Consider the following 21,643-nt stretch of genomic DNA (forward strand, 5'->3'; position numbering starts at 1 on the left):
AGAGCTGTTTCCCTGGGGCCAGATGGACTTCGGCACATCTTTAGAAGGCGTCCACTCTATAGGATCAGCCACACCTGCAGGCCTCATCCATCTCACACTGGGACAAGGCAGAGCAAAGGGCTTGTTCGAGCAGCCCGTGTAAAACTGCGTCCTCATTTTGGATAGAACCAGTCTCCCACATGGAAGGTGCAAGGAGAAGCCCACAGGAGAGCTTGGTCCAGCTGGGGCTGAGCTTGCATCTCGGAGGCAAAATCTTATTAGCTGACATTCACTGAGATATGAAGTCTCCATGATTAATTACGCTTTCAATTTGAACCACAAAGGGCAATAGCCAACAGGGGCTTGCCCTATTAATTGAAATGAGAAGTTTTTGATAAATGTCGAATGAAAAAAGGCTAAGCAGGAACTCCAGCCAGGAATTGCTACATTATGTAACTATAACCCTGGGCCCTAAAATAGGGATGGATGAACAACACCTATCACATGTCAGATTTTTTTCTCTCCATTCTGGAACTTCTCCTGAAGACTCCAAGGTGTTGCAGATTTCATTCTCATTCCCCTCCAATGAAAGTAAAGTTTAGCCCTGAATTAATGTAGGATTTCTTGAACTTGAATCTTAAGAGGGATACACATAAAACCAAGGAGCTTTCAAAGAAGCTAATCCCCAAAGACCACTTATTAAGTGACCCTAGTCATATGAAATGCCCAGAACAGGGAAATCTATGGAGACAGAAAGTACATCAGTGTGGTTGCTGAGGGTTGGGAGATGGGTGAGGGGAGAGGGTAGGGAGATGATAGCTAAAACTTATGAGGTTTCTTTGTGGGGTGATGAAAATGCTTTACATTTGATTGTGGCAAGATAAACGTGATTATAGTAAAATCCATTGAACTATACATTCAAAATGGCTGAACTGTATGGTATGTGATCTATATCTCAATAAAGCTGTTTTTTTTTCTTTTCTAGACGGAGTCTCACTCTGTCACCCGGGCTGGAGTGCAATGGTGCGATCTCGGCTCACTGCAACCCCCACATCCCAGGTTCCAGCAATTCTCCTGTCTCAGCCTCCCGAGTAGCTGGGATTACAAGCACGTGCCAGCACACCCAGCTGATTTTTGTATTTTTAGTAGAGATGGGGTTTCACCATGTTGGCCAGGCTGGTCTCAAGCTCCTGACCTCAGGTGATCCACCGGCCTTGTCCTCCAAAAGTGCTGGGATTACAGTGGTGAGCTACTGCGCCCAGCCAATAAAGCTGTTTTTTAAAAAAGAGACAACTAAGGAGCTTTCAGAATGTGCTGGAGAACTGACCTAAAACTTGACTTAAAAGGTCAACTGCTATGCATCAGCTTAAAAAAAAACAAACCCAAAACCCTAAATGCAAATCTTGCCAGAAGCAGTCAATTCTTGCTTTGTTAGCAGTTAATACCTAAAGTGCTATTTTTAAAGCATTTGATCTTGGCACTAGAATGCACCGCAAACCCTGAGTGGTTTGTGCTTTTTCTCTGCAAAGTGACTCTCTTAAAGGAGCTTGACTCATAAGATGCATCTGATGTGTAGAAAGGCACTGAAAGGCAGCTGTGGCAAGGGGAGTGTTTCTCTGCGTGTTTTGTACCATTCTCGGTTATAGTTCAGTGCCAGAAACACTTGAAACTCATTGCTTTAAGAAGAGGGACAAGGCAAATAAGAAATTTGAGCACATCACACAAAACAATGTAATAGTCCATGGTTTTGGCCAGGCGCCGTGGCTCACACCTGTAATCCCAACACTTTGGGAGGCCAAGGAGGGCGGATCTTTTGAGATCAGGAGCTGGATATCAGCCTGATCAACATGGTGAAACCCTGTCTTTACTAAAAATCCAAAAAATTTAGCCAGGCATGGTGGTGCATGCCTGTAGTCCCAGCTATTCAGGAGGCTGAGGCAGGAGAATCGCTTAAACCCGAGAGGCAGAGGTTGCAGTGAGCTGAGATCGCACCAGTGCACTCCAGCCTGGGAGACAGAGCAAGGTTCCATCTCAGGAAAAAAAAAAAAAAAAAAAAAAGCCCATGGTTTCTAGCCCCCAGGATGCCTTTTAGGAACTGGGGAGAAGATGAAAGCAAATGAAAACTTGCAAGAGAGGTGGCCAAAATCAAGGAAGGAAGGTGGGAAAAATCACCCCAGGAGCTAACGTTTTCAAGTGCTTGCTCCGTACTAGAGTCTGTGTCAGGCACTTTACATTTGCTTTCTCATTTCATCCTTGTGATGTAATACAAAATAGATTTGGTTTTTGTCACTGCTTCCTAAGACAATGCTCCGAAAACTCTTGGAATTTCCTGAGTGATGGGGGTGACTTTTGGGATGCATAACAAGCTCCTTCAGATCACATACACAGGTGAGGGGCCCTAGATGGCCTCAAGATGGCTCTGGTCACCAGAAACACCAAGTGATTAGGAGGTTAGAACTTTCAGCCCCATCCACTGACCTCTGGGGAGGGAGGGGGTGCTGGGATTGAGCTCCATAAACGCTTAAACACACTGACCTGCTGGGAGGATGGCACACCCAGAGGGGGCACGGAAGCCCCAAGTCCCCACCCCCCAATACCTCACCTGATGCCTCTCTCCCATTTACCTGCTGCTGAATCATATCCTTGATAATAAACTGGTAAATCTAAATAAATATTTTCCTGAGTTCTGTGAGCCTTTCTAGCAAATTATTGAGCCTGAGGAAGGAGTCGTGGAGACCCGAGATTAAAAAAAAAAAGTTTTTTTTTAGTAAAAAAATAGAGACGGAGTCTCACTCTGTTGGCCAGGCTAGTCTCGAACTCCTGGCCTCAAGTGATCCGCCTGCCTTGGCCTCCCAAAGTGCTGGGATTAATAGGCATAAGCCACTGTGCCCGGCCTATAGCCTGTCAATGAGAAGTGGGGCAGCTTTGTGGGACTGGCGTCTGATGCTAACTCCAGATAGACAGTGTCTAATTGCATTGAATTGTTGGACACATAGCTGGTGCTGGAGAATTGAACTGGTTGGAGACACAGAAAACACCCCAGAATTCTCATAAGCAAGCTACTAAAAGTAGCCCACTATTATCTGCATTTTCAGTAATGCCCAAGGGGATGCCCCCGTGTTATTCCCAAGCTCACACTCCCATGGTTCCATCTCAGCCCTAGCCACGGGCTCCTTCCAAAACTCCTCCTTTAGAAATTTCCAGATGGGCAGCAGGTGCAATCTCTACGTTCCTCTGCAAGCTTCTGGGGATACTTATTAGTCTCACCCAAGTCTTGCAGGATGGCAACATTGAGGGTGGGCCTGCAAGTTCCTGGCTCAGCAAATAGTCAACTATTTTTTGTGTGTGTGTCAGGGTCTCGCTCTGTCACCCAGGCTGGAGTGCAGTGGTGCAATCATGGCTCACTGCAGCCTCGAACTCTTAGGCTCAAGCAATCCTCCCACCTCAGCTTCCTGAGTAGCTAAGACCACAGGCATGTGCAACCGGGCCCAGCTAATTTTTAAAAATATTTTGTAGATGGGCTGTTGCTATGTTGTCTGCGCTGGTCTTGAACTCCTGGCCTCAAGTGATCCTCCCGCCTTGGCCTCCCAAAGTGCTGGGATTACGGGCATAAGCCACTGTGCTGGGCCTATAGCCAACTTTTTTTTTGCAGATGCCCCAGCTACTGTAGTTGATTCTCTCAGAATACTACTCCTGTCACAAGGGATTGGGGTTAGGCAAGAAGTATACTCCCAATGACTACCACCTCCCCTCCTCCATCTCCACATAGGGCCTAGGGAAGGGGAAGACAGGGGCAACCAGAGCTGTGGGAAGAGGGTCATCTGGGCCACTGGTGATTAGCAGCTGCCTGGTGAATGTGGAGTCCCAATTCCTCTTTGTCCCCAGCTTTGGGCCTGGTTCCCAGTTCCAGAACAACAAGAGATGTCTCCCTAGCATCCTGTTGCAGAACACTAAGCTGTTCCTTTTGGCAATACGAGTATAGTTTAAGGTAACCTCTAATCAAAAGCAATAAGGTCATTCAAGGGCACACTGGGGAGGACCCCACCTTAATACATGAGACAGTGAGAGGCCAGGAACCCAGCTCCTCCCATAAAGGGAGCTTATTAGAACCTGGCTTGGTTTGCAGCCTTTGAACTTGAGGCTGTTCTCCACCCTGATTTTAGCAGTGCTCTTTAGACGAAGGCTACGGAGAGGCATTAACAGCCCCGCATTCCTACCAAGGATGTACAGTTTGGCCTAGAGATAGCTTAAGTTTATTAAAGCAAAAGCTGATAATAGGCTGACAAATATCTCGATGAGTTGCAACATGCCAACAGTGATCAGCACCAGATCAACTGTCCCTAAGTCTAGCTTGCTCCTTGTGTACTGTATTATTTTGGGAAATTTAGGCCTCCGACTTGTCGAACAGAAACCAGGGTAGAGATGTTCAATAAGCCAATCAGTCTGTAATTTGAAGACAATAAAATATTTCCACTTTTAGATTTCAAACTTATTTGAGCTTCAGAACTCATTTTGTTTCTCCAAATGCACTTTTGGAATCCCAGTATATAAAGCAGGTAAAAGTGATGAGTGGAATCTTCAGGCCGTTTTTCCCTTCACTGTTTGATACAATATATTTCACTGTTTACCATGCCCAGGAGCACCTTGTGGGGTCCTCAGTTCTGTGGAGCAGAACTGAGAGATGAACTGAGGAGGCTTTGAAGTGAGAGAACCCATGCCCTGCCCCCAGGTTTGAATTTCAGCTCCAGTAACTACTGTGTGAACCTGGGCAAGTTATTTAAGACTATCGTGTGGATGCTAAAGTGAGAAAAGGAATATTTCTGAATTAGGGTCTGTAGATGGGTTCTTCGGTGACTAATGGCTTTTTTTTTTTCCTTTTTTAAAATAGCTTCCTGGGCTGGGTGTGGTGGCTCACACCTATAATCTTTGGGAGGCTGAGGTGGGCAGATGGTTAGAGCTCAAAAGCTTGAGACCAGCCTGGGAAACCTAATATGGCGAAACCCTGTCTCTACAAAAAAAAAAAAAAAACAAAACCCCAAAATTAGCTGGGTGTGATGGTGTGCACCTGTAGTCCCAGCTACTTAGGGGGCCGAGGCAGGAGAATGGCTTAAACCTAGCATAGGAGGTCGAGACTGCAGTGGGTCGTGATGGTGCCACTGCACTCCAGCCTCGGCAACAAAGTGAGACCCTGTCAAAAAAAAAAAAAAAAAAAAAAAAAGTTTCTATTCTATAATGAAGGATGGCTAGTTTTTAGTTTTTGGGCTTTTTTTTTTTTTTTTTTTTTTTTTTTTTACAGACCCAAGCTGCTTTTGGCCAATCCACTACGTTCTGGAATGTTTGTAAAGAGGAAATTTCTCCCCAGAGATGAGGAGTGGAGTTCTATCAGATCAGGTAACCAACCGACTCAAAGGCCCTTCTTTTTCTACATACCAATTTTTCCCTAAGACGATTTAGTCACTGAGATTCGGGGTTGGGAAGATATATTTAAGGAGGGAACTATTTCTTAGAGTGATTTCCAAAGACAACAGTTGTTTGTGCGTCTAGCTTTACCTGAAGGAGTCTTACCTGGTGTAGGGGAAGCATAATCTTTGGGGTAGGACACTTTGGGGTTTGAATCCAGGCTTCTTGAAACTTCCAGCCAGTTACTTAGACTCTCTAAGCCTCAGTTTCCTTATCTATAAAATGGAGACAATGTTCTCCGGGTGCAGTGGTGGCTCACACCTGTAATCCCAGCACTTTGGGAGGCTGAAGCAGGTGGATCACTTGAGCCCATGAGTTTGAGACCAGCCTAGGCAACACTGGAAGATCCCCATCATGACACACCCACACACACACCCACACACCCCCACACACAAATAGCTGGTGTGGTGGCATGTGCCGGTGGTCAGGAGGCGGAGGTAGGAGGATCGCTTGAGCCTGGAGGGGTGGAGGTTGCGGTAAGCTGTGGTTGCATCACTGCACTCCAGCTTGGGCGACAGAGTGAGACTCTAAACGGTGGCATTTATTTTTCTCAAAAGTTAGTTCCATACTCTGTAAAACCAGGTTTAGCAATTTTGTGAGAAATTTTCATTGAAAATTCTAAGGCCCAAGCTAATGAGCTAGTAATTATATGTCTTTCTCTGGGCCTCTTAATAATAAAAGATGAAGACAAGCACCTTAATAACACTTATTCTTTCTTGGGTATTTTTGGAACAGAAGCTGAACAGTTGTACTTGGAGTCTGAATAACTAGATGTGGAGGAGAGAATCACTCCGTCAGGTCTTATTTCTCAAGGAGAAAAATGCCACTTCAAACATCATAGTCATTGTTGCAGATTCTTAGAGTGCTAAACGAGGAAAGGGCTTGGAGAAGATTTAGCCAGAGGACCTGATGGACAACTATCAGAGTCTTTTTTTGTTTTGTTTTTGTTTTCAGACAGAGTCTCACTTGTTGCCCAGGCTGGAGTACAATGGTACGATCTCGGCTCACTGCAACATCCACCTCCCGGGTTCAAGCGATTCTCCTGCCTCAGCTTCCCGAGTAGCTGGGACTACAGGTGCCCGCCACCACGCCTGTCTAATTTTTGTATTTTTAGTAGAGACAGGCTTTTGCCAGGTTGGCCAGGCTGGTCTCGAACTCCTGGCCTCAAGTGATCCACCCGCCTTGGCCTCCCAAAGTGCTGGGATTATAGGCGTGAACAACCACAGCCGGCCTAGAGTCTTTGGTTGGAGGAAATAAACTTCAATGAGTGTCAATCTGAAGCCACCCCCAAATCAGAAGTAACTTAAGAAAAAAACTGCACAAACGTATGTTATAATTAATGCTAGTAGCTGTCAAGGAAGACTTTGGACCTGATTCTACAGATGGTATCAGATTCCCGACAGACAGAATAAAATGCAAAGGCACTGACCTCTCTCACAATCGGGGAATGGGCAGGCTTACAGGCTTACATTGCTAACCCCCCTGCATCCCCCTTCCCCCAAATTAAGTAACAATAAAGTGGTTTAAAACCTTGACCTCAGTAAGTTGAGCTTTCTACTATCCATGGTGAATGGATAGTAGATGTGATAAGGCGTATTGCTCCCACAGCCCTTGAGTAACAGACTGGGCCTTCTGACCTTGGGGGTTGGTCATCTTAACCAGGAGCTCCTCCTCGATGTGTCAATCAAAACGAATCACTTTCTCTTTTTTTTTTTTTTGAGATGGAGTTTCGCTCTTGTTGCCCAGGCTGGAGTGCAATGGCGCGATCTTGATTCACGGCAACCTCCGCCTCCAGGGTTCACGCGATTCTTCTGCCTCAGGCTCCTGAGTAGCTGGGATTATAGGTGCCCACCACCATGCCTGGCTAATTTCTGTATTTTTAGTAGAGATGGGGTTTCTCCATGTTGGTCAGGCTGGTCTCGAACTCCCGACCTCAAGTGATCCGCCTGCCTCGGCCTCCCAAAGTGCTGGGATTACAGGCGTGAGCCACCATGCCTGGCCAAAACGAAACACTTTCTAGCTGTCAAGGCATGAAAAAAGATGGGAAGCTCTGCTCTGAGGCCATTTTCCCAAACCTGGTGCATTCACACACTGATTCTTGGGTCCCAGACCAGTTGAGTCTGGTTGGGTTGGTCTGAGGTGGGACCCGGGTATCTCCAGTTTTCAAAACCTCCCTGAGTGATGCTGACCTGATTTGGGAACTCTGTTCTAAGGGCCAAGAAGTTCTGGTGTTTTACTTTAATAAGACTAAAAACAGCAGGGGCTGATGTGGCTGGCCCCAGTTCTGAGCAACTTGTTTGGACTCGTTGCCTATTTTCTTGAAAGAACAGAGCAGGGCCAGGTGCACTGGCTCACGCCTGTAATCCCAGCACTTTGGGAGGCCAAGGCGAGTGGATCACCTGAGGTCAGGAGTCCGAGAGCAGCCTGACCAAAATGGTGAAACCCTGTCTCTACTAAAAATGCAAAAATTAGCTGGGTGTGGTGGTGTGCACCTGTAGTCCCAGCTACTCAGGAGGCTGAGGCAGGAGAATCGCTTGAACCCAGGAGGCAGAGGTTGCAGTAAGCTGAAATCATGCCACTGCACTCCAGCCTGAGTGACAGAAAAAAAAAAATTACAGAGGGAAGTTCTCCATGAGATGGAACTGAAGAAGAGCTTGTTGTATCTGTTCACTCCTGGCTGAGAGCCTTGGGCCCTTCAGCTCTTGCTTCCTTCTTTGAAAGTCTTAAATGTTAGTTTTCTATAGTACAGCTGTAAGAAGGCTCGTGGCAGACAGAGATAGCATGGCAATACTGCCTTGGGTACCATCCCGGCACTGCAGTGCCACAGATGGCCCAGACTTGGCACAAAACAAACAGAAAATGTAACTTCTAAGGTTTCTTGGAGGTGAAGTAGCAGAGACACGTGCCATCCGGAATTCAGATTAAACCATAACAGAGGCAATAACACATTCTTTTTTGAAAAGTCTCAGCAGCACAAATGGCTGTAACTTCTGCAGGATCTTGCCGAGCCGGCAGAGGATCCCACGATCCTGAGAGCTGGAGCTATTGGTATCACACCTCTGCTCCTGTTCTCCACTCACAGTGACAGGGGAAAAGCGACGCGCAAACAAACTCCTGTGATGCCACTCATGGTGGCCACTTTCCAAAGACACATGGTTTCCACGGAGCCACCATTCCTGCAACCCATCTGCAGAGCTCGAAGCCAGAGTCAAAGCAGAGAGAAGGGAACACTTATGAAATGCTTACGGTGCTGGTCACTTTCCATGCCTTGCCTTTGACGTCATCTCACTTCTCCATCCCATCTGTCCATCTGTCCATTCTTTTGAAGGGATGGAGGGACTCAGACGCAGAATTGATGATGATCAAATGCAGTGGCTGTGACCGCCCGGGAGGCTCCCACAGCCAGGGCCCTCACCACATTAGGGCTGAATCATCTAGACACACAGCACACAAGTTGGGAATCCCAATTCATAGTTTCTAGGGGTTATCTTTTGCACAGATCCCTCTACGAAAAACCCAACTGTTTCTCCCTTCCGTGAATGTTTTGCTTGGATGAATTCCTCCCCCTCGGTCTGTTCCTTTTGGGATATAGGGTGATAGGGTGATTTCCCCAAGGGTTCTTTCTTTCTTCCTTTTTTGAGACAAAGTCTCACTCTGTTGTCCAGGCTGGAGTGCGGTGGCGCGATCTCAGCTCACTGCAACCTCCGCCTCCCGGATTCAAGCAATTCTCATTCCTCAGCCTCCCTAGTACCTAGGACTACAGGTGCGTGCTGCCATGCCCAGCTAATTTTTGTATTTTTAGTAGTAGAGACAGGGTTTTGCCCTGGTCTCGAACTCCTGACCTCAAGTGATCCGCCTGCCTTGGCGTCCCAAAGTGCTGGGATTACAGGCGTGAGCCACTGCACCTGGCCCCCAAGGGCTCTTTCTATTGATTCAATGACCCACAATGCCACAATCAGCAACTCTACTACTGGCAGAGACTTAGAATCTCTGGTTTTGATCTGGCATTTAGGAATTCATATGCCTTGATTTTGTTTGACCTACTTGGTCTGGCATTTCACTACCAAATTCAATTGGTAGGATTTGCAACTGCTGCTCTGAACACTGAGTTCTGGGGAACATCATTCATGCCAATTACTGAAGCAGTTTAAATGGTTTTTTTTCCCCCTTGAAAAATTAAAAAAAAATGAAAACTCTTTCTCTAGGACAAAGTTGGGCACTACCATTTTTTGTAGTAATCCCAGTAAAAATGGGGTTTGATCCAAATGCTGAGGTAGCTTCGCATTATTAGGCCAAGAGAACAGCAGTGGCTTTTAAGATCAGTACTAGGCATGGTGCTTCAGCGAGACTTGGCGTCTCATCTTTCCTGGGTTGGGAAGGAATGAGGTCTGAAAAAGAATACTTTATTGTTCCTTGGGAAGTGAGTTGCCAATTATTGGTCTGAAAATGGTGAAGCCAGGGTTGTTGAGGACTGGACTACTGTTTAACGCCTTTTTATTTCCAAATGTTCCCATTCATTAATAAAATATTGTTGTCAAGATGGTGAGGGCAATTTGTTCAAGAAAGAGGGTAGCAGAAGAGGGAAAGATGTAGGTTGATGGATTGGAAGGGTCTTAAACCTCTGGGCACCCAGGAGCCTGCCCTCACCATCCCAAGAGAGTCAGCCCCTCTGGTGAGGTCACAAGTAGAGTCCTCTTGCGTGGTTGCTGATGACCCCTGCTTTTTCTTTTTTCTTGGCCAACAGAATTTTTTATTTTTGGTGACCCCTGCTTTGAAAACTCTCTGCGACCTGCAGAATGAAGTCCAAATTCATTGGCCTGGCACTCAATGTTTTTCCCTTGTGCCTCACTGACCCTTGACTATGCACTGAGACTCCTCATTTTCAGCCATTCACTACACTGTCCATTCCATCTCACACATCTTCAGACTTGAGTTTGCTCCCACCCAAGTGTGAGTCAGGGGCAATTTAATGTAGCCGCAGGGTGTGGGCAATTTTGTTATATCTAGGAAAATTTCAACCCATATATCCATTGACTCAACAGTTTCACTTTTATATATATTCTACAGAGACGTTAGAACAACTCCCAAAATATATCTATGGATGTTTCTTGCAGTACCGTAATAAGAATGGAAACACCCTAAATGTCCATCAAATGGAGAATGATGTACACATGGCACCACCATACACTGGCTTATTATTATTATTATTACTATTATGATTATTTTGAGGTAGGGTCTTGCTCTGCTGCCCAGGATCTCGGCTCACTGCAGCAGCCTCCGACTCCCGGGCTCAAGTGATCCTCTTCCCTCAGCCTCCAGAGTAGCTGGGACTCCAGGCATGTGCCATCATACCCAGCTAATTTTTGTATTTTTTGTAGAGATGCGGTTTTGCCATGTTGCCTAGGCGGGTCTGGAACTCCTGAGCTTAAGCGATCTGCCCACCTCGGCCTCCCAAAATGCTGGGATTACAGGCGTGAGCCACTGAACCTGGCCTTCATTGGCATATTATCTGGCCACCTAAAACTCACTAGACAGGCGTGTGCTGCACAGAAAAATGGCAAGCTTATGTGGTTAGTGAAATAATGCATGTTGCAAGATGGTGTGCATAGTGTGAGTTTAGTTTTATAAAATAATACTATTTATGCATTATGTTTAAGTATAAACACCAACTTTAACAACAGCGATGTCTGTGATGAGGGATCATAGATTTGCTCTGTTTTGTGTTTGTATCACGTCGGAATTTTTTTTTACAAGGATCATGTATTAATTTATGAGCAAAAAAATAAACATAAACCTATTTTGTTTTTAAGGCCCAGCTCAGATTCCATCTCTCCTCTAAAGTCTTCCCTGACCAGTCCTGGGAATCCTCTGGGGATGACTGTGTGTACGAGTTTGAGGAAAGTAGATTACACATGACTGTGTGAATGTATTTCTCTTGCTGCCTCGCTCTGTACTGTCACTTAGCATTTGTGTCATTATATCATATCCTCCCAACCAGATCATGGGTTTCTTTTTTTTTTGAGATAAGGTCTGGCCCTGTCACCCAGGCTGGACTGCAATGAATGTGATCTCAGCTCACTGCAACCTTTGCCTCCCGAGTTCAAACGATTCTCCTGCCTCAGCCCCCCGAGTAGCTGGGATTACAGGCATGTGCCACCACACCCAGCTAATTTTTTGTATTTTAGTAGAGATGGGTTTTCACCATGTTGTCCTGGCTGGTCTCGAACTCCTGAGCTCAGGCAATCTGCCTGCCTCGGCCTCCCAAAGTGCTAGGATTACAGGTGTGAGCCACTGTGCCCGGCCTCTTTGTTTTTTTTTTTTTTTTTTTTTTTAACAGAGTCTCGCTCTGTCACCCAGGCTGGAGTACAGCGGCACCATCTTTGGCTCACTGCAAGCTTTGCCTCCTGGGTTCAAGTGATTCTCCTGCCTCAGCCTCCTGAGTAGCTGGATTACAGGTGCCCGCCACCATACTTGGCTAATTTTTGTATGTTTATCCTGCTGTTTTTGTATTTTTAGTAGAGATGGAGTTTCACCATGTTGGCCAGGCTGGTCTTGAACTCCTGACCTCAAGTGATCTGCCTCGGCCTTCCAAAGTGCTGGGATTACAGGTGTGAACCACTGTGCCTGGCCTTCTCTCTCAATTTCTTAACAGCACTGGCATCATCCAGACCCTGGAAGGGGAGAGGGCTCAGGGCCCGTGATGCAGCAGCTGCTGGCGACCCTTCTCTTGCATCTCCTTTGCAGGCTTCCTCCCTCACCCTCCAGTTTTAGAGGCTCCCACCAGGGACCCCTTTGGCAACAGGGACTTCTCCCCATCCCAGTGATGTCATCAAGTCCTCTTATTTTCCAAGAAGCATGCAGGCCCCAGTAAGTTGGAACCCACTGCAAAACAGCTGCGTTACTCTCAGAAAGAAACAGATGGACTTGAGGGAAAGGGGAAAGAAATGATAATAACAGCACAACAAAGTGAACTTAACGACGTACCCCGGCATGAGGCAGCTGTGTTAAATCTGGCCATTAGAGGTAACGGAAAATCTTTACCACCCTCAAAGGCCAAGATGTAGACCAGAATGAAAATATTTTTCATTTGAGGGAGCCGAGTGATTTGGATGAAGCTCTTTGTACCAAAGGGTACAGCTAAATATGACAATATTTACTTAGTTGATCTCTCTGTTCCCTGTCTGAGGGCCGGTCCTTAGCAAACAGCATTTAATCTCTCACCCTTGACAGTTATTGGAAAAGCTAGATGTATCTCTTTTTGTTCTGTTCTCTCTCCCTTAAGAGAGAATTCAACAGATATTTAGATCTGTGGGGACCAATGAACTGGCTGCCAAGGAGTTCCTGGTCTAGGAAGGCTATGACCCAGGGGCCTGGAGACTTAGTCACCCAACTTAAGGGGAAAGTTCAAAATCAAATTCTGTCTGAAAAACATTCAATTATGCCACGTCAGGGGCCCATGACTTCTAGGACAGCCTCGTGTTATTCTTTCTCCTTTGTTACTACCTGATTACAAAAAATTGCAAATTTCCCCCATTCAAGTTACTATGCTGTATTTATCACTAGTAAGATGGCCTTTATATCCTCCAAAATAAAGGGTATGAGAAATTGCTTCATCTGTAACAAGAAGATCAATTCAAAAGGCAGTGGAAGACAGGACCTCTGAGGGCTGACATAATCTTGTTTTTGCACCCTCAATGCTTAGCATGGAGCTGGCACTCAGCAGGTGTTTAGTAAATGCTAACTAAAAGAATTCATTGCCGGGCGCGGTGGCTCAAGCCTGTAATCCCAGCACTTTGGGAGGCTGAGGCGGGCGGATCACGAGGTCAGGAGATCGAGACCATCCTGGCTAACACGGTGAAACCCCGTCTCTACTAAAAATACAAAAAAAAATTAGCCGGGCGTGTTGGCGGGCGCCTGTAGTCCCAGCTACTCGGGCGGCTGAGGCAGGAGAATGGCGTGAACCCGGGAGGCAGAGCTTGCAGTGAGCCAAGATCGCGCCACTGCACTCCAGCCTGGGGGACAGAGAAAGACTCCGTCTCAAAAAAAAAAAAAAAAAAAAAAAAAAAAGAATTCATTAATGAGTCTTGATACCAATAGATTTTACTAAGTTTCCTTTCCTTGGATTGGTCTATGTCAGGGTTTATTGATCTTGGCATACTTGACATTTTGGAGCTGGTTAATTCTCTGCTGTGGTGCATTTTGGATTCTTTGCTTTTCTTTTCTTGTTTAGAGACAGGGTCTCGCTCTGTTTCCCAGGCTGGAGTGCAGTGGCATGATTATGGCTCACTGCAGCCTCAAACGTCTGGGCTCAAGTGATCCTCTCATCTCAGCTTCCTGAGTAGCTAGGACTATAGGCACATGCTACCATGCCCAGAGAATTTATTTTTATTTTTATTTTTTTTTTGTAGAAATAGGGTCTTGCTGTGTGGCCCAGGCTGGTCTTGAAATCCTGGCCTCAAGTGATCCTCCCGCCTCAGCCTCCCCCAAAGTGCTGGGATTACAGGTGTGAGCCACTGCACCTGGCCCATTTTGGATGTTCAGCAGCCTCCCTGACCTCTTCCGACTAGATTCATAACATGCCCTATCCAGTTTTGACAATCAAAAATGTCTCCAGATATTGCCAGATGGCCCTGGGGGACAAATTTGCCCGTAGCTGAGAACCTCTGGGCTAGAGACTCCTTTGCTTTTCATTACATAAATCAATGAAGATTTAAAAAAGGAAGCACACACACACAAAACCCTCTACTTCTACTTCCTTGACTAGGAAAGACATTCCTTTTTCTTTCTCTGCCTTTGCCCTGGAGGTACGTCTGAAGATTGATAAGCTGCACACGCCCTACACATTTGTGTCTAGGGGAGATGGCTGCAGGTGGCAGCCCCCAGGAGGCCAATATAGATGCCATTTTCTTTGGTCACTCCCCATCTCATGATGGAAGCCAGACCTCATGAACTACTGCAGTGAATGGAGGAGAAAGTACTGGACTTGACCTTGACTAGGAGCCAACATCAAAGGCCTCTGGGTTAGATCTCTCCCAGCACGGCTTTCAGATTCTCCAGCCTGGGCTAGTCCTGCAGGCTAGAAGTTGAGGTTTGTTCTTGCACCCCAAAACTGCCAACTCAGCCTTGCGGGTATGGCTGCACTGCCTGTGGCCTCTGCAGGTATGCTCCGACTTACCGTGCAGAGTTCCTCATTCCTCCGCTGGGATCTTCACCTTGAAATCTTGGCAGAGCATCAAGGAGCTGGGATGAAAATCTTGGCAGTAGCAAGACGCTATGTATCAGCCACATAACCAGTCCAACCTGCTCAGCTTTTGGCTTCACCCCTTTTCCTGCTTTGGTGTTGATGATGGTCATTTTACATGTGACATGGTGCAAACAGCTTTATGACTCTTATGGGCGGCCAGGGTCTCAGTGGTCTGTGTGACTAATGGAGGGGCTCTCTCCGTATGAAAAAAATCACACTAATTTCCCCTCCCACCCCCCGACAATACAGCACTGCCCTGCAGAGTCCGTTAATGACTATGAGAACAAACTTGAAGCTAAGAGGTTTTTGAGAACTGAAGTTCAGGCCCTCATAGGAAACAGCAACATAGCAAAAATGAGAATAAGGAAAGCACTGAGCTGGGCTATCAGCTGGTCCTGAATCCCCAAAGAGTGCTTCTGAATCCCTGGTTAGTGGCGATGGCATGAGGGCCATCAGGCAGAGGGCACCCAGTGGAAAATTCCAAGCTCTGGTCATCTTCATGAGAGAGGCAGTCTTGATTGTGTGGCTCGAAGGTTTCCAGGGAGAAATGGAAAAAGAAAGGAAAGTGGTTTCATCCCCTCCTTTGGCCTGGATGGCCGTGTGTGTGTGACAGTAGCTGGGTGGAGAGAAGCAACCCAGATAACCCTAGTCTGGATTCATCAGCATCAAAAAAATCCAGGAACAGATTCAGCCCATCAGCATCCGGCTTCCTCACATAAAGAGCGTTTCTATTCAGGACGCTGACATCGTCAACTTACAAAGATGGATGGGAAGAAAAGGCCCATGAAGCTGGATGCCTCCAATTAAAAAAAAAAAAAAAGGAACTCTGATTCACAACTGCTTGCTTAATGGTAACGAATTCATTTTCTTTGATAGCACTTGCTCTGAAATTGTCACTGCTGGAAGAAAAAAAGCAAAGTCCCTCGCCTTCACTCATTCATTCAGCAACCATTGAGTGAGCGCCTGCTAAGCACTGGTGCTGTAGCAGCGGCTGGGAAAGAGCCAGCTCTTGTCTTCGCAGAGCTCATGCCATAGTGATGAGCTAGCATAATCTAGCATGATCTAGAAGCCATGGACCAGAACTTTGCTGCCTCCAGACCAGCAGTGGTGGGGGCATGCCCAGGAAAACTCAGAAAGGGGGAGTCCCGTGTGAGCTGAACTCTAAAGGAGGGCCAGTGAGGGGTTTTAAGCAAAGAACAAGGTCAGATTTCATTTTAGAAGGAAACTCCTGTGGTGGGGTGGAGGGTGTTAATTATTTACAGTGTGCCAGTTAGACATTTGTTTGGAAATGGTTTGCCTTCTGAATCGGTTGTTCCTCTTATTGCCAGTCCCTGGCACGTTTACAGTAGACACAACCACCAAAACAGCCCAGGAAACTCACCCCTCTTCCTTTGGGTGGGTTCAGACTGCAGTCTGTATTCTGGCCTGTTGAAGATGGTGGGGCTGGGGTCACAAGGGAGTCGCCCCTAGGGGAATGCTTTTTCTAAGATTTTACTGCAGGCTCCCAATGGTACCTGTAGCCCTTTGTGGTCCGGCTGCCAGGTCCACGGAGGAGGAATTCCACCTGTTACAGAGGCCAGCAGATCCCCTGGGAGGTCACACAATGGATGATGAGTGTGTAGGGCTCAGCCCTACGGGGCCCCTTCTCCCACATCCATGTAGTAACCCTAAGACTCCAGGACAGGCCAGGGGTGGCCGTGAGTGTCAAAGCTGAATCCAGAGTTCCATCCATCTTCAATCACCTCTTCCTGTAGAACAAGGCTTCCCAGCCTTGGCACTATGGACATTTGGAGCCAGATAATTCTTTTTTTTTTTTTTTTTTTTTTTGAGACGGGGTCTCGCACTGTCGCCTGGGCTGGAGTGCAGTGGCGCAATCTCGGCCTCCCAGGTTCAAGTGATTCTCCTGCCTCAGCCTCCCGAGTAGCTGGAATTACAGGCACCTACCACCATGCCCAGCTAACTTTTTGAATTTTTAGTAGAAACGAGGTTTCACCATGTTGGCCAGGCTGGTCTTGAACTCTTGATCTTGTGATTCACCTGCCTTGGCCTCCCAAAGTGCTGGGATTACAGGCGTGAGCCACCGTGCCCGGCTGGAGCCAGATAATTCTTTGTTGTGAGGGGCTGTCTGTGCTGTAGAGGATTTTAGCAGCATCCCTGGCCTCTATACTCTAGATACCAGTAGCACCTCCTATGTTTTGACAACCAAGAATATCTATAGTCATTGCCAAGCATCCTCGTGAGGCAATAGTCGCCCCCAGTTCAGAACTGTTCCAGCAGACAGTTTTCCATTCTCTTCCTACTCGATCTCTCGGCAGCATTCAGCACCTCTGGTCACTCTCCCCATCTTGAAACTTGCATTCCTTGGTGCATTTCTGTATTTTCCTCCTAACTTTCTGACCAATTCTTTTAGATTCCTGATTCTTTTAGATTCAACCTGATCTCCATATGCTGCCATCCTTGAAGGCTCCGACTTGAACCCCTTTCCCATTTATATTTCATGCTTTCTTCCTCTCATTCATCCCCAGGATTTTTAAATCTCCTATTCACCAAATACTCTCAAATTGGTCTCCAGCCCAGATCGCTCACCTAAGCTCCAGACTCATTTCTGTTTGTGTTAGATGCCTCACTGACATCACAAAATCCACTCATCTTTCTCCAACGTATACCTCTCTTCTCATCTTCCCATTTCAGTAAGCAGCACACCCATCTATCAGTCGCCCAAGCCAGAATCCTTAAGGCCATCCCAACTCCTCCTTCAACCTCATCCCCACATCCAATCCATGAGCAATCCCTGTCAACTCATCTTCAAAATATACCTCAAAACCATCTGCTTCTCTCCACCTCTGCCGCCAGCCCTCTAGCGCAAGCCACTACAGAACCTAAGTAATCGATAATATAAATAACAATAGTGACCTTGGTGGTCTCCTGACTCTGTTCTTCTCCAGTCCATTCTCCATCCAGAATAATCTTTTAAAAGCATAATTTAGATCCTATGACACCTCAGCTTCATTTATTTTTTATTATTATTTTTTTTGAGACCGAGTCTCTCTCTGTTGCCCAGGCTGGATTGCAGTGGTGCGATCTCGGCTCACTGTAACCTCCACCTCCTGGGTTCAACCTCAGCCTCCTGAGTCGCTGGGACTTCAAGCGATTCTCCTGCCTCAGTCTTCTGAGTAGCTGGGACTACAGGCGCATGCCACCACGCCCGGGCAATTTTTGTATTTTTAGTAGAGTTGGGGTTTCATTCTGTTGGCCAGGCTGGTCTCAAACTCCTGACCGCAGGTGATCCGCCTGCCTCGGCCTCCCAAAGTGCTGGGATTACAGGCGTGAGGCACTGCGCCCAGCCTGAACTGTCATTTTTTCCATAGCATGTCTCCTGATCCTATCCTCTTAAATTCAGTTTCCTTATCACAGTCTCTCCCTGTACCTGCCTTCCTGCACTTGTGACTCTGAACTCCATATATATCTGTGTGACTATTTCTCTACTGTTCGCCAAATACTCTCTGTGTGGTATTTGTTAGATTGGAAGTGTCCTGAAGGGAGGGACCCTAAGCATCTCTTTGGCTCATTGCTGTGTCTTTTTTTTTTTTTTTTTTTGAGACAGTTTCTCACTCTGTTGTGATCTCAGCTCATTGCAGCCTTCACTTCCCGGGTTCAAGCGATTCTCGTGCATCAGCCTCCCGAGTAGCTGACCACCCTGCCGGCTAATTTTTGTATTTTTAGTAGAGTTTTCACCAGGTTGATCAGGCTGGTCTTGAACTCCTGAACTCAAGTGATCCACCTGCCTCGGCCTCCCAAAGTGCTGGGATTACAGGCGTGAGGCACCATGCCCAGACATCCCCATCTTAACATTGTATGTGACACTCAGTGAGGACTCCATAAATATTTATTGGATGAATAATTACTGGACTCTTTACCAGTCATCTCCTTGGCCAAGCTGCATCCAGGGAAGAATACTTTAGGACCCAGGGAAAGAGGTACGTGCCCATGAGCGACCCTGTGAAGCATGAAGGAAAAGCTCCTCGAATGTCTATGTGAATGAAAGGAAGCTTTCTAGTGGAGGTTCTTCGGGGGCACAGAGCACAGGGAAATGAGTCAGTCACGTTGACTAGAAATAAGACTTGATTTCTTCATTAATATTCTATATTTGTATCAAGACTTCCTACTGAATCAGGAGGGAACTCCCTGAAGTCCAGGCAGAGCCATGCCAAAGCACACTGGGAGGAAAAGCTGACATTAGTTCAGAGTTTTCTGGCAACCCTGCTTTCCTGGAAGGCCCAGAACTCCCAAAGAGGCCGGGAGGTCCAGGTAGGACAGCAGCCCGGGGGGGCCCGAGGTGTCACAGGAGTGCTTTGCACAATGCTCTGCACATCGTCAGAGCCCCATTAAGCACTGGTGCACTTGACGTGAAACTACAGGATTTCCGTGGAGCGAGACAAGGGGAAGGTCAGTGGCCCTGTTTGTTTCCCTCTTCGGCGGGTCCACAGTTACACAGGGAGCATTTAACTTTGTTTATCTTAAAATGCATAGGTGTGGTTGGCCGCAGAGCATAATGAAAGCTGATGATGTTAAAACGCTCACCCTTTGGGTGGAGATGAGCAACACAGAGTGATCCACATCAGCCTTTCCCCAGCCCTTTCAGGGACAGCAGCTGAAGACATGCGCCTGCAATTAAGCAGTCAAGCATTTGCTACGATCAGGTAAGACTTTTATACCGAAATGAATCCCAAAATGTGGAGGCAAAAGAAATCTGAACCACATCAGGAGCCCGGTTTATTTGCGTAATGACATAATTGATTTTGAGTAAGTTTATTTATTGTGTCTCCCATCAGCCTTAATGACTCTGGGAGAAGAGTTTCAAGGTCCACATGTTACGGCTCAAGGACGAGTCTGGGGCCCTGATTCCAAACATATTGGGATTGGTGGCATGTCGCTAACCAACAAAAATAGCCCTGCATCTGCTGTCATTGCAGGGCTGGGATGTTATTTACAAGTGGGTCACCCAAGCTCCGTCAGCAGCCATTAATAAAATACTAATGGGATATAAATGGTGACTTGCACAAACTGTATAACAAGCAGGTAGAACTAAGGCAAAGGATGGATCCTGGTAGGTTGAAAACCAGAGAGAAAGAAGCTCTCTGAAATTTATTCTCAGCCAAGAACCAAGAATATCTATAGTCATTGCCAAGCATCATTGAGGTGCTTGCTGTTTTGAGAGAAAGGAGCTGTGCTGGAATGAGCTATCAAAGTTTTCAAGGATTGATTCAGATACAAATAAAACACGGGTGGCTCATGCCTGTAATCCCAGCACTTTGGGAGGCCGAGGTGGGCTGATCATTTGAGGTCAGAAGTTGGAGACCAGCCTGGCCAACAGGGTGAAACCCCATCTCTACTAAAAATACAAAAATTAGCCAGGTATGGTGGTGGGCGCCTGTAATCCCAGATACTCAGGAGGCTGAGGCAGGAGAATGGCTTGAACCTGGGAGGCAGACGCCACAGTGAGATTACACCACTGCACTCCATCCTGGGCAAGACTCCATCTCAAAAAAAAAAAAAAAAAAAAAAGCGCATGTGATTGGGGAGACTGACTATCGTTTTTCAGGGAGGCCAGTGTGTTGGATGGTCCAGCCCTATGGATACTGATGTTGCCAAAAATGATGACAGAGTTGGGAGACAGGAAAACTAAGTGGAGATTGAGTAACGGCCAGGGCCAGTGATGGTCCCTCAAGAGTTAGGGCCTTAATTTTGAGACTTGCAAAAAGAACCAGCAAGACATGAAAGCAAATTGAATCCACACAACGAGAGATGGCATCCTCCCAAGTTAGGAGGCACTTAAGGAATAGTTGCGAAATGAATGACTGAATGAATCTTCCACATCTCATCCCAACTGTCGCTTACCTCAGATTCTTTGTAGTAGCGCTCTGGAATTTCATCGCAGGCAATATCAATAAAGCAAACTTCTCTCTCCAGGTCTTTGGCTTCATTGTCGAAAATCTGAAAAAGAAGAGCAACATATCAAAGGTTAGTGATAGCAGGTGTTACCCTCCAGAGTGCCTGGGGCAGAATAACCCCACACAGAGCATCTTCACACGTCTCAGGGACCCCGGCTAGTGCTTTCACCAGCCTCAGAATGCGCAAGAATCATAGAAAGCTTTGATTCATGGCTTCGGTTTTGTCACATCAGAGGCAGGTGTAGCATCAATCACTGCTTGGTGAGAGGTAGAAGAAAAACTGGGCTGTTTTTAGAAGTTCAAGAGTGAGGAAATTAATCTCTTCCAAAAAAAAAAATCTCTTCCCAAACTGAAGTCTGCTGATTTTTGGCAGTTCACCTGAACAGGAGGAGTAAAGAGGTTGGAAAGGGTCTGGCTAAACTTGAGTCAAAAAGCAGGGATATAGGCCAAGAGTTAAAAAGAAAAGTGTGTGTTTTTTAAAATTAAAATTATATATATGTTAAAAATATATATTTTTATATATATTTAGTTTCACGAATAATACATGCTCATTGCAGAAAATATAGATAAGCAAAAATAAGAAAATAAACCACAATCTCATTACCCAGGGGAAACACACCTGTTTTTCTTGATCATTTAAGAGCACAATTTCCTTTGTACACATAAAGGTAACAAGGTAAAGCTTGGTAAGACACTGAGATGGTTTCCTGCCAATCTGCTCTAGGTTTCACTGGCCCAGAATGCACATCATTTGCAAAATAATAATAATAATAATAACAACACAGCCGCAATATATAGATATAGATGTCGGCCTGGGTGCAGTGGCTCACGCCTGTAATCCCAGCGCTTTGGGGGGTTGAGGTGGGTGGATCACTTGAGGTCAGGAGTTTGAGACCAGCTTGGCCAACATGGTGAAACCCTGTCTCTACCAAAAATACAAAAATTAGCCAGGCGTGGTGGTGCACACCTGTAATCCCAGCTACCTGGGAGGCTGAGGCAGGAGAATCAC

General features: G+C 46.5%; 1 protein-coding gene across 4 annotated transcripts in view; it reads right to left on the reverse strand.

The window, feature by feature from the left end:
• Window positions 1-21,643, reverse strand: part of PITPNC1 (phosphatidylinositol transfer protein cytoplasmic 1) — a 319,548-nt gene that overhangs the window by 46,963 nt on the left and 250,942 nt on the right. For all 4 annotated transcript variants that reach the window (XM_063617532.1, XM_055242684.2, XM_055242685.2 and 1 more), the window contains one exon: window positions 20,582-20,677. In XM_063617532.1, the coding sequence (XP_063473602.1) occupies window positions 20,582-20,677 (96 nt within the window). The remainder of the gene's footprint in view (window positions 1-20,581; window positions 20,678-21,643) is intronic.

The sequence above is a fragment of the Symphalangus syndactylus genome, chromosome 14 (genome assembly GCF_028878055.3).
Source record: "Symphalangus syndactylus isolate Jambi chromosome 14, NHGRI_mSymSyn1-v2.1_pri, whole genome shotgun sequence".
In the NCBI taxonomy this organism is placed as follows: Eukaryota; Metazoa; Chordata; class Mammalia; order Primates; family Hylobatidae; genus Symphalangus; species Symphalangus syndactylus.